The sequence below is a fragment of the Salvelinus sp. IW2-2015 genome, linkage group LG33 (assembly GCF_002910315.2).
Source record: "Salvelinus sp. IW2-2015 linkage group LG33, ASM291031v2, whole genome shotgun sequence".
Taxonomy (NCBI): domain Eukaryota; kingdom Metazoa; phylum Chordata; class Actinopteri; order Salmoniformes; family Salmonidae; genus Salvelinus; species Salvelinus sp. IW2-2015.
Genome location: NC_036872.1, coordinates 23,456,222 through 23,470,238, shown reverse-complemented (window position 1 = coordinate 23,470,238; position 14,017 = coordinate 23,456,222). Strand labels below are relative to the sequence as shown.

The window sequence follows — 14,017 nt, the reverse complement described above, 5'->3', positions numbered from 1 at the left end:
ATGCATCATAATTTGTATGCCAACCGCTGTTAAACCTAACTCAAGAAGAAGATGCAGGAATGCCCAACATCCAGGAACGCCCCGAATTGCGACCGCAATTGCAACCTTCTCTACAGCGCTGATAAACAAAACCTTGACAATACATGTCCATCTACCTAAACTTTAACAGGTGAGCCAGTGTTATTGATTTATTAATATGATCTCTCTACGTAACGTGATTAATTTACTCAAACAATGGAATATCACATCGTAGCAAGTGATTTTGATATAGAGCTCATATATTTTGCGCAGTTTCTGCATAGCGGCGATGATACCGAACAACCACAGGCGGAGGCAAACAGATTTGGGTCGTCCGGTTCATGACAGCGTACCACAGATTCGCGGGGAGGCTAGCTATCGTACTGTAGGTTCTCGGAGTCTGAGGGCATCTCTGAAAGGATTTGCCCTGTGTAATTGATCGTAGAGGATATGGCGCATTTAAACAGAAGGACTATTTTGACTGCTGCGTTTTGACTGGATTGCTAGCCAGCTAACTAGCTTTAGCTAAATGCATTGCATTTGCTTCTAGCTAACTTGAGATAGCAAACGTTACGTCGTGTTGCTATCGAAACATATAGCCTGCAAGAAGTTGTGGATTTAACGCTACGTTAGTTAGCTAACCATGCAATTATTGCATGCCAGAGACAATCAGGAGTGGCTTGCTTAGATATACTGTCTCATGTTTTGCTACAACGTTTGCCCTCTAACCGATTTGGCAACACTCGCTAGGCCAAGTGTTATCAATTTGTGTATTTTAATTTGCTCGTGGTAAACGCTAGCCTCTAGGTAACTACCAACAACTTGGTTGTTCAATGTCGGAGAAGAGTTCGAACTCGTCGGGCTCAGATGAAGATGTGGATCCCGAATCTGGGCAGCCTGTTGAACTCGGTGGCGTTCTAAGCAAGGTAAGTCAAACAACAAACAATGTATCTTTATTCAAATAGATAATTAGGACTTGATCCTCTAAAAAAAAAACACTATGATACAACTACAATAACTAAATACCTGCTAGCTTTTATTCAAAGTTTGATGTGCCCATTGTACACTTCCCTATGGTGTACAATGGTTGGGTCAGATTACTATCAGCCAATAGGTACAACAAACAAACGGCCGCTGTTACTAATAACAAGCTGCCTGGGCCAAATTGCAATCAGGGATTGACATTCAAGTCTGAAAGGCACTTGCCCAGTATTTTTTGGGGTTGCTCGAGGATTATGATCAGTTGACCAAAAATGTAAATGAGCTATTTATACACAGAAGTGCCATATATCGCCTGCCTTTCATCTACACATGGGGAGGAATCAGAAAGATTCGTTTTAGGCTACTGGAATTCTTTGCAGATTGGTTATTTTATTTGATCACATGCCCAATGGGACAACATCAAAGCAGGCTCCACTGCTCAGTTCACTTGCCTCAAGCAATAGGGTGACCTTTAATGTCAATCCCTGGCCATTAATGGCATCCTTTTGTGGGACATGCAACACCCACTTCTCTTTCAATTAATCAGGAAATTAATTTAACCAATCATTGTTATCTATAGTGATTGTGTGAAACTAAATACATGACCCCTGTKCTACTGTAAGTACACCGCTAGTAGAGTTGTAGGCTTGAATATCTGCTCTTATGTTTTGTTGACAGTGGACCAACTACATTCACGGATGGCAGGACCGGTGGGTAGTGTTGAAGAACAACACTCTGAGCTACTATAAGTCAGAGGATGAGCGGGAGTACGGCTGCAGGGGCTCTCTGTGTCTCAGCAAAGCTATCATCACTGTAAGTAAGAGGAAATGTTCATTTCCTCTCAGAAAGCAGCATTATGGCACATTTTGGCAAAAAGGTTTGTTCAGACACTGAAATGGTTTAAGTGAAATTACCCAGTTATGAGGCTGTTAGTTCACAGTAGGGGATAGAGAGCAGTATTTTATTAGACAAGGGCATACTGACACTACAAGGAGCACCAGTTGTAAACACATATACATTGTTCTTTATTAGGCATCTGAAATCCTGATTCTGTATTGTAATCTCTGTTATCCTTTGTGTGCCATGCTTCTGTTTCTAGCCAGTTGACACTTTATTCTCCTCAGGCAGGCCTCCTGTTGGTTAGATAAACTGAAATCCAACTCCCTGGTTAAACATTCTATTTTCTTTCTGAAATACCATGGTTCAYTACAGAGGCCCAACAAATGGTGTTACTGCTATTTGTGCAATAGGATTAAATGACTGAAATCAGATTAAAACCATAATATGGGTTTTAACTTCCAATGCAGCTGTTTTTATCTCAATATTAAATATAATTTCTGGATAACAACTAAGTAACAATTAAATACCTTACTGTGATTGTTTTCAATTAAATGGTCAAAAAGAAACAAAAATAGCTTCTTAGCAAAGAGCAATTTCTCATGCAAGAATTTTGCTAGGGCTCTCTGGGAGTGGTCTGAGTTGGGAGGGGAAAATGACAAATTAGCTGTTATTGGCAGAGAGGTTTGGAACTCTTTCTCATTGGTCTATTAACTCATTTACCATCTGGTAATGTCACCAGGCAGGCCAAKAATCCATCTCACCAAAACAGGCTGAAATTTCAAGCAGTTGTTTCTAACAGCTCTTACACTAAGGGAAGGGAAAGGTACAACTGACTAGTTATTACCAACTGAATGCATTCAACTGAAAAGTGTCTATCGCATTTAACCCAACCCCTCTGAATCAGAGAGGTGCGGGTGGCTGCCTTAATCAACATCCACGTCATCGGCTCCCAGGGAACAGTGGGTTAACTGCCTTGCACAGGGGCAGAATGACAGATCTTTACCTTGTCAGCTCGGGGATTAGATCCAGCAACCTTTCGGTTACTGGCCCAACGCTCCTACCCGCYAGGCTACCTAAAGGACATTATCATAATTTACACAGTATTATTCCAACCTCATAGTGTGGATATATACAGTACCAGTCAAAAGTTTGGACACACCTACTCATTCAAGGGTTTTTCTTTATTTTGACTATTTTATACATTGTAGAATAATAATGAAGACATCAACTATGAATGATCAACATGGAATCATGTAGTAACCAGAAAAGTGTTAAACAAATCTAAATATATTTTATATTCTTCAAATTGCCACCCTGTGCCTTGATGACAYCTTTGCACACTCTTGGCATTCTCTCAACCAGCTTCATGAGGTAGTCACCAGGAATGCATTTCAATGCAAGAACAGCTCAAATAAGCAAAGAGAAATGACAGTCCATCATTACTTTAAGACATGAAGTCAGTCAATGCGGAAAATTTCAAGAACTTTGAACGTTTCTTCAAATGCAGTCGCAAAAACCATCAAGCACTATGGTGAAACTAGCTCCCATGAGTGCCACAGGAAAGGAAGACCCAGAGTTACCTCTGCTGCAGAGGATAAGTTATATAGAGTTGTCAGCCTCAGAAATTGCAACCCAAAATGCTTCACAGAGTTCAAGTAACAGACACATCTCAACATCAACTGTTCAGAGGAGACTGCGTGAATCAGGCCTTCATGGTCAAATTGGTGCAAAGAAACCACTACTAAAGGACACCAATAATAAGAAGAGACTTGCTTGCGCCAAGAAACAAGATCAATGGACATTAGACCAGTGGAAATCTGTCCTTTGGTCTGATGAGTCCAGATTTTTGGTTCCAACTGCCGTGTCTTTGTGAGACGCAGAGAAGGCTAACTGAGGATCTCTGCATGTGAGGTTCCCACCGTGAAGAATGGAGGAGGTGGTGTTATGGTGTGGGGATGCTTTGCTGGTGACGCTCTCTGTCATTTATTTAGAATTGAAGGCACACTTAATCAGCATGGCTACCACAGCGTTCTGCAGCGCTACTCCATCCCATCTGCGCTTAGTGTGACTGTCATTTGTTTTTCAACAGGACCTCAACCTAATTGAGATGTTTGGGATGAGTTGGACCGCAGAGTGAAGCAAAAGCAGCCAAGAAGTGCTCAGCATATGTGGGAACTCCTTCAAGACTTTTGGAAAAGCATTCCTCATGAAGCTGGTTGAGAGAATGCCACGATTGTGCAAAGCTGTCATCAAGGCAAAGGGTGGCTACTTTGAAGAATCTAACATATATTTTGATTTGTGTAACACTTTTTTGGTTACTACATGATTCCATATTTCATAGTTTTGATGTCTTCACTATTATTCTACAATGTAGAAAATAGTACAAATAAAATAAAAACCCTTGTAGGTGTGTCCAAATGTTTAACTGGTACTGTATAACACAGGATTTTATTTTTATTGTATTGGGCATTTAGGTGAATGGTGTCTTTGTGCTTCTAAGAGAGCATTAGTTCCTTTTTTCTATGTAAATGCAACAGACTACYAGGTTTTAACTACTAGCACCACACCTACACTGTCAGTGGCACTCAGTCTGTTTATAATGAATGCAGAAACTAGCCATTGGCAGTGTTTGGAAAGCTACTCTGAAAATAGTTTACCAAGCTACCAGTCACTTAACACTGGAAGAAGTTAAGCTACACTTAAGCTACCCTTACGAGTAATATAAACTCAGCAAAAAAAGAAATGTCRCTTTTTCAGGACCCTGTCTTTCAAAGATAATTCGTAAAAATCCAAATAACTTCTTCATTGTAAAGGGTTTAAACGCTGTTTCCCATGCTTGTTCAATGAACCATAAACAATTAATGAACATGCACCTGTGGAACGGTCGTTAAGACGCTAACAGCTTACAGACGGTAGGCAATTAAGGTCACAGCTACGAAAACTTAGGACACTAAAGAGGCCTTTCTACTGACTCTGAAAAACACCAAAAGAAAGATGCTCAGGGTCCCTGCGCATCTGCGTGAACGTGCCTTAGGCATGCTGCAAGGAGGCATGAGGACTGCAGATGTGGCAAGGGCAATAAATTGCAAGGTCTGTACTGTGAGACGCGTAAGACAGCGCTACAGGGAGACAGGACGGACAGATGATCATCCACGCAGTGGCAGACCACGTGTAACAACACCTGCACAGGATCGGTACATCTGAACATCACACCTGCGGCACAGGTACAGGATGGCAACAACAACTGCCCGAGTTACACCAGGAACGCACAAGGTCCTCACCAGACATCACCGGCAACAACGTCGCCTATTGTTGTCGTCCACCGTTGCTGGACCAGACAGGACTGGCAAAAAGTGCTCTTCACTGACGAGTTGCGGTTTTGTCTCACCAGGGGTGATTGTCGGATTTGCATTTATCGTCGAAGGAATGAGCGTTATACCGAGGCCTGTACTCTGGAGCGGGATCGATTTGGAGGTGGAGGGTCCATCATGGTCTGGAGGGGTGTGTCACAGCATCATCAGACTGAGCTTGTTGTCATTGCAGGCAATCTCAACTCTGTGCGTTACAGGGAAGACATCCTCCTCCCTCATGTGGTACCCTTCCTACAGGCTCATCCTGACATGACCCTCCAGCATGACAATGCCACCAGCCATACTGCTCGTTCTGTGCGTGATTTCATGCAGGACAGGAATGTCAGTGTTCTGCCATGGAAGAGCCCGGATCTCAATCCGATTGATCACGTTTGGGACCTGTTGGATCGCAGGGCTAGGGCCATTTCCCCCCCCCCCCCCCCCCCCCCCAGAAATGTCTGGGAACTTGCAGGTGCCTTGGTGGAAGAGTGGGGTAACATCTCACAGCAAGAACTGGCAAATCTGGTGCACTGCAGTACTTAATGCAGCTGGTGCCCAGACCAGATACTGACTGTTACTTTCGATTTTGACCCCCCCCCCCCCCCTCCCCTTTGCTCAGGGACACATTATTCCATTTCTGTTAGTCACATGTCTGTGGAACTTGTTCAGTTCATGTCTGTCTGTTGAATCTTGTTATGTTCACACAAATATTTACACATTTCTTTTTTTGCTGAGTTTAGTTTACATAAAGTAATTTTGAAAAAGTAGTTCACTATTATTATTATTATTTATCACGAAATAGCTAGATCTAAATCTGAAATATCATAGACCTCAAATTGCATGAACAGATCACTCTGGAGTTGTGTTAACAAAGTTTGTGTTTAATAGGCTAAATTAAAACGATGTTTCAAGTGAGAATTAGGAAGGTCTGAAGCCAAAAAATGAAATTCTTTCCTACTACTCATATTTTATTTTTGTAGGTCCAGTAGTTAGATACATGGTAAATAGTAATTAACTACAAAAAATACTACCAAGATCTGYACTTAGTTCAACTAGCACCAAGCTACTGCAAAATGTTGTTAAATTATTAGTTGAACTACATGTAGTTCACTACTCTCCAACACTGGCCATCGGTTAATGTCTTGCTCAATAGAGGCCAGCTTCACTTTTAGGATGTACACCATAGACTCGGTACAGTACGCTCACCTCACGCTCACTGTAGATACAGTATTTGTGCAGAAAATGCAAGTCAGATAATTCCGCCTCAGGCTATGGCTCAACCTCATGCTGTGTCACAACACCGCAGGCTACTGTTTACACATCGCTCTCAGATGTATCTGCTGCATTTGTTCAGAATACTGTGCTTCTTCCAAGAGGGATGGAAATCATACACTGCTCTTTTCATGCAGTATGTGTGTGTTTGTCAGATGTATTAGGTTTTGTATTCTCTGTTACGTTTATTTTCACGCACAAGGTAAAATATTTTCACATTKGAGTTGATAATGATGGTAATACTGGTACTAACTACTAGTGATGCACCGATATGACATTTTTGGCCGATACGATATTTTCCTTGCCAAAAAAAACAATACTGATAACCGATATTTAAAATTTTAGCGTCCTTTTTAAGCATTCTAGTACAGTTAAATAGGTAACGCACACATGGATGCAGCGGTCTAAGGTACTGCATCTCAGTGCAAGAGGCGTCACTACAGTCCCTGGTTCGAATCCAGGCTGTATCACATCTGGCCGTGATTGGGAGTCCCATAAGGCGACGCACAATTGGCCCAGCATCGTCCGGGCCGTCATTGTAAATAAGAATTTGTTCTTAACTYACTTGCCTAGATAAAGGTTACACACACACCACACTGACCGAAAAGTTATTTTGTTGGCATTTACGTATGTCCCCATTACCAGTAAAACATAATCAAAACCTATTTCTTTCACTTACTTGCTGTGCTGTTTCGTTGTTCAGTCGTTTCATTCTCAACCAGGATTTCTTTGGAACGCCATTTGGGTTTTTGRGTGCCAAAAAAGATACTTGACGTGTCAAATAACACGACACAATCTGTTTCAGTAGCTATATAGTTAGCTAGCTAACTATATAGCTAGGTGTCTTCTAAAATAACCCTAATTTATGGTCGGACCCATCTGTGAAGCTAGCCACAATAAGGATTAGCCACAATAGTGGACTTACAGTTAGCCTTCAAAATAAAACTATTGCATAATTTTACTATTTGTTAATTTGCATCAGTCAATGACATACTTTTATTTTGAAGGCGAACCGTAAATTCCACTAGTGCCTAATCCTTATTGTGGCTAGCTTCAAAACACAACCCGGTCCGGTCGAGCATCARTAGCCAGATGAAGCTAGCTGGCTGCTTATAACGTTAGCTTTGGGCAACAGGGTTAAGTAGCTGGCTAGCTATTTATTTTCATGAACTGAAGTTCAATTTCAGTAGGCGAACAACAAGTGGCAACCTAGCTAATACTTACTCACAAGGATTCCTAAGAATAATGAAAATGACTGCAGTTTCTACTGGTCATTGTTTTCAGGCTGGTTGTATTGGTGCTAGCTAGGTACCAAGCTAAAGCTAGCTACCCCAGAAGTTGTGGTCGAACAAATGCTTAATTACCAACGCGGTATTGAAAACACATTGTACGTGTTTGCTTGTTTGCAGACTTTTTTGTACAGCTTTGACAGTGCTATTGTATCTTTTCTGACAAGCAAAGACCCAAACGTCGTTCCGTAGTATGCATGTTGTGAAGCTAATAGCAGTGACACTATTACTGTGTAACTCCGGTAGGGCAACATCTGAAAAATAGCGCACTTGGTAGTGTGTACTGGTGCTCGACCAGTCGGCGAAAGCCAACATCACCCACGACAGAACGGTTGATTGTCAAGGGKAATGAATTCCATTATCTTGGCTTAAATGGATTTCGCCTTTTGAGTTGTCTCGCTGAAATGTTGTTACTCTTTCAAATGACTGCTGGACTTGTTGGCTGCTTGATCCACACAGCAGACATTGTGTGGGGTAGGTTAGGATTTTACGTGGCGTTATTACGTCATGCACCTACTTCATAGGTGCACGGTAGTTTTGACATCGGTTTTTAACATCGGCGTTAAACTAGACATACCAATGTTGGCATTTTTAGCTAATATCGTCCGATTCCGATATGCTTACCAATATATTGTGCATCCCTACTAACTACTATAGATAATGTCAACAATACATTTMTATTTATTTTTTAACAACAAAGGATAAAAGCGAAGCAACTGCAACATCCCAAGGATACAAGCGAAGCAACTGCAGCATTGGCAGCTACAGTGTTCTCAATCAGATCTCTCCARACACACGGATAGGGATAGATTGCAGCACACTGTGCTCCTGGAGAAGGAGCGAAAATAAAGCCAGGCTTTATGGTCTGTYTCTGATACAGCCTTGTGCCAGTGGACTTAATGGTTCTTCTGAGTCACACAGACAGCAGAGAGGTTCTTAAGGACATGCTTGATAGGAGTAGGGTGAAGCTACCCTTAGAAACTGATCTAAGGTCAGATTTGTTTTTCTTTACAATGGATAGTGTTTCGGGGAGGGGTAATCTGGTTACAGATCTCTGTTCAATGACAACTTCTACCCAGTACTAGTTGGTACATGAGGAGGTTAAAGAGAAATCAGAAGTTGAAACTAACTTATGAAATGGAACACATGGGGATTGTTTTAGCTTTATGATTTAACAAGCTCAATACAATTTTGTGAAATTTTGCATTCATTACATGTATGTTCCAGATACTGTGTGGTGTGGGGGCTCAGCAGTTTCTTGTCAAAGGTTACAGGAAATAAAACGAGGAGCTTTATTAATAGTTAAGGCCCTACAAAATTTGCGATGCAGGGAATGTGGACGGAATCCAGACATTAAAACATAATTCAACAATATTTAATCATGTCTTGAACTTYGTAGGAAATCAATTAATTTGCCAAAGATTATGATGTCATGAACGAAATGCGTAGCCTAAGTGATTCATATTTTTCTTCAACTTTCTGAAGAGGCAACTGCTCGTGAATCCCCATGTTTGTGCGCGTTTGTCTACCACTTTGTGTAGCTGTTAGCGAGGATGCTAATGACAACTGCCTTCTGGTAGATGGAAAGGGTTTCATAAAAACCTTCTCAATTAAATGTTAACTACAAAGTAGTCTGTGCCTACCTGGCAGAATGAGATCATGATTATTTGCATCAATCCAGTAGGGATTTGTTTAGCTAACTCAGCAATCACGTGTGCTACAGAAACACTGCTAGCCAAGCAAGTGTCTTGCTGGTGCACACTTGAATGAAAGGTTATCTACACCCAAAAATGAACATTTCTTAGGTTTTCCCTAGATCTCAAAAGTGGTCTCAAATTGTTGTTTTTCTATTAAAAATGTGTGGTTTTTGAAAGAGAACATTAAAATCGGGGGGGAAAAGCTGAAACCTGGGAAAACGAAATGGAGAAACTGAATTTTGAGAAAATAATAAGTTTATTAAACTGGGTCAACATCAGCTGGCATCAACGGGCCATTTCTACTGGAAGAGGAGCTCGAAGTCAGAAAATGTGGAGAAAAAGGCCTTTYCTGTCTTTAAGGAACAGATTCCAAGCCCAGGTTATTGGTGTAGCCGGTTCGAATCCCCAAGCTGCCAAGGTGGACAAATCTGTRTTTCTGCCCTTGAGGAAGGCAGTTAACCCCCAACAACTGTTCCCCGGGCACCATGGAAGTCAATTTAAGGCAGCCCCCCGCACCTCTCTGATTCAGAGGGGTTGGGTTAAATGCGGAAGACATATTTCAGTTGAATACATTCAGTTGCGCAACTGAGTAGGTTTTCCCTTTCATTAACTTTGATCATTTATACTTTAATAACAACAACAACAAAAATCTAGAAATGTATGTCCATGAGTTTCTAGTGGATAGACCATATGGACCAAAAGAAAATACCCAAATTATCTCTTCCAACAATTTTTTTTTTTAACAACTGCCACCAGTTTTGGAACCAATGATTTACATATTGACATAGTAAAATAAATATATGTAAAAAAAAAAGTAAAGGCTATTTCACGCTGAAACTCATGTTAAACACCAATGGTATTGTTAGTAGTTGATGTTATTCTTTAACACAGACCCCAATGCAAATCAGGGGGAGGAAATATGTTTATTCAAAGAGGATAAATCATAATGTTATGCTGAGAGGTAGGTAGATGGTCATTCTCCCCTGTCCTTAGTGATGCTTTTCTGTGGTTCTCWCCCAGTTCTCCACAGAACAAAGGGACAGCATTTGGTTTTATAACCCAGCCCTAGCCAATTAGAATTCCTTGCAATAAAACTGGGCCAAATAACAAGTATCCTATTTCAGGCTCACTGTATAGACAAATCCCTCCCATACCCATTGCTCATTAATCCCCWATTACAGGAAAACTACTATTTCCATTGATTGTTAGTACTCTATTAACCTCTCGTCCTCTGCGTTGTGTATTTATCTTCGAAATATTCTTACACTCCCCCTAGACCATTTTAAAAATAAATATACTTAAAATGTATTTTTTGAAAATGACAATAGAAAACATGAAAAAATACAGTATAAAAAACATTAGCACTAAGCATAAAATAATTTACATTAAACACCTTGCATTTCTATAGAACTCAAAGGGCGTATTGTACTTGCTGTTACAATAAGAAATAGATTCAACCAAAGTTTTAGAAAATAGGTATTAACAGGTGTAATTAGGATGTCCCTTACAATTCCTACCACATTCTGTATTGTGAGAACTCACAACAAAAAACATTTCTACAAGACAATATTCAATCGTCCTATTGGAAAGGTAATCATTCACCAAGTCCTTTAAGTGACCAGCTCTTCCACACTGGTATCAGTGCCACATTGTCAGAACATCATTTCTAATAGTTATCAGTCTGCCAGTAGTGAGAAATCCTTCTTCTGTTCCACTGGTTAAGGACTCATGTAATGAACACTTCACCGGTGATCTTGTATCATTTCAAGTACAGTCCTTGGATCAAGGGATATTGCTTCAGCTTCAGACGGTAGATTCTCATAACCTGTAACGAAGGAAAKAAAAAAGTGAAAGTAACATGTCCTGGTTTCAAGAGAAATTTCACATAGCTTTCCCTAAGTAAGCATGTCCCGATTTTCAGGAAAAGTTGGACATTTCACCTAGATATCCCGAATATGATGACTGCGGTGTACAACATAGAAGCTTATCAGATTCTGATCATCTTACTATGCTTCTTCACCTGAGATTGGCCCCCGATTGCTAATCAATCAGTTATTTATTCTCCAGGCTCCCCCGTGTCATCAAAATGGACAACCTTGCAATGAGTGACATGTATCCATTGTGATTTTCCCTGGACTTTTACTGCTGACCTCGTTATGAGCAAACCTTGATAAGGACCTTCTCATTTTGGCCCTAGCATCTCTGTTACATTTTTTTACCATCACCCGCTGTCCTGGTACTATGTCATGTCCCCCCTTGGGAGTTATTCCCCACGCCTCTTTAACTTGTCTGTCTGCTTCTCCTATGCGTTAGAGAGTTGTATGCAATAGTTAAGCATTGTGTCACTCAAAGTGAAACAGTGCTTTTCTCAAATCTAACGTGCCTGGTAGTGACATGGGTCGACCTGTGACGACCTCAAATGGACTCAACCCTGTGGTTTTGTTATGTGTTGCCCTTTAATACATAATACCGTAGGCAATGCATCTGGCCATGCTATCCCTTCTTGATGCAACTTTGAAAGTCTTTCAAAACTTGATTTGTGCTTTCTACCTGTCCACTCGATTGAGGATGATAAGGGCAGTGTAGTTGCCAGTCTATGTTCAGAAGACGAGCTACCTCCTGACACACTTTTCCTGTGAAATTAGTGCCTTGGTCGGAATTTAATTGTTCTGGAAATCCCCATCTGGGAATGATTTGTCGAATAGAATTTTAGCTGTGTGTTGTGCAGTTCCTTTCTTAGTAGTGTAGGCTTCAACCCATCGTGAGAAACGATCAACAACAACCAGCACATCTTCATGTCCTTTACATTTGGGCAGTGTGATGTAATCAAGCTGTAGATGTCTGAAGGGTCCTGGTAGYGCAGGTGCTCGTCGTGTCTGTACTTTTACTCGTCCCTTGGTGGTGTTTTCCATACAAATGTTGCAATTTGCCACAACAGCCTCCGCCTCTTTCCGCACACCAGGATTCCACCATTTGCCCACAAAACGATAAACTATCTTGTCCACACCAATGTGTCCCAAAGAGTGGATCTGTGTCACCAAGTAGGGTAAGAGTGCATTTGGCGCTACACATCTCAGGTTGTATTTCCACACACCTTGATTGAGTTTGCATCCTGCAGCCATCCATTCCCACACTTCATTGTTCGCATATCTCTAATATGTTGCAATGTATCCAAGGTGTATCTCCTAATCAGTTTAGCTGACAGAGGTTTTCTCTTGGCAGCCGCCTTAGCAGCTCTGTCAGCCAAATCATTACTTTTGTCTAAAGATTCTTCCATGTGCTTTCATTTTCAAAATTGCAACGCATTCAGTAGAGCCATCACCTCTGGTCCATTCTTCACAGGAGCTCCCAGTGATGTCATGAATCTTCTGTTTTTCCATATTTTTCCAAAATAATGGGTAACACCAAAAGCAGACCTWGAGTCTGTGTAGATATTAGTTTTCCTTCAGCTTGTTTACATGCTTCTGTCAAGCCACCAATTCCGCCACCTCTGCTGATGTTCCTGCAGGTAACGTGTCTGTCACTATCACATTGTCCATTTGTTAGTAACTGCCCAGCCTCCCCACCCCCCCCCCCCCCCCCCCCCCCCCCACAATCTTGAACTGTCTGTGTTTAAGATAAAACTCACGGTTTTTCCAAAGAAATGACTCTATAAACTTATCAGAGAGCTGATCCGAAACCAATTCACACCAGTCGTGTTCAAGTAATGTGGTATCTGGAGGATACATGAGAGTAGCCYGATTACATGGTGTCTTTTCAACTATACCCATGTCCCATAGATCTTTACTCACTACTTTAGTAGAGTCCATAGCTTCCTTGCTAATGGAATATTGTTTTGTGCAAGGTGGAGCAACACCTGTAAAGCACACTGGTTCCTTATCCAAAGTTCCACACTCATTTTTCTTTGTAGTCCAAATAGGATAGTTCTGAACTGTAGAGCCCTGCAGTTGTCTAATTTGCCACATCACCTTTCCTTCAGAAATATTCAATGTAGAGTCAAGTTGCATAATAACATCAAGACCTAAAATAGGCTGTTCAAATGAGCCTATCCACATTCCTGCATCAACCTTCATTGGAACAAGAGAAATTGATAAAGGTTTGTTTCATATCTGTCTTTGTCCACCCCCACTCCTGTCGCTCTCATGTTCTTGCCTGTGTACTGAGGACATATATGTTTTGCATTAGATATGGGCAATACAGTGACTTCAGCACCTGTGTCTACGAAAGAAAATGTACTGCAAAGTTGTTAACCATCATGTTCACATATATTTCATTCGATTTCATATGTACACCAGCTGAGATGGGACATAATAGGGGGTCTGTTAGTTTATCTCCACATCATCCAGAAAACTCTTCTGCTGAGCCGGAGAGGGCTTCTTAAATTTCTGCATCAGCGTTGGGGCTGTTGCCTTGAGTCCATTTTCACTTAGACGGACACTGCTTATCCTAGCCACTTCTCATAAAATCAAGCTTTCTTTTCCGACATTCTCGTTGCCAGTGACCAGAAATCCCACAATAATGACACCAGGTTTCTCTTCTGCTGAATGGATATTGTTGTTGGTTTCACTCG

At 41.2% G+C, this 14,017-nt stretch overlaps 1 protein-coding gene across 2 annotated transcripts in view; it reads left to right on the top strand.

Annotated features, from left to right (window-relative positions):
• Positions 1–67: 67 nt before the first annotated feature.
• The window catches only part of LOC111957523 (ceramide transfer protein), a 41,264-nt gene continuing 27,314 nt past the window's right edge, over positions 68–14,017 (top strand). Inside the window, exons 1-3 of one of the 2 annotated variants that reach the window (XM_023978367.2) lie at positions 68–169; positions 819–944; positions 1,678–1,812. In XM_023978367.2, the coding sequence (XP_023834135.1) occupies positions 852–944; positions 1,678–1,812 (228 nt within the window). In that variant the 5' untranslated portion in view covers positions 68–169; positions 819–851. Of the gene's footprint in view, positions 170–212; positions 945–1,677; positions 1,813–14,017 lie in introns of those variants that run through there. The other variant, XM_023978368.2, reaches the window with a different exon arrangement.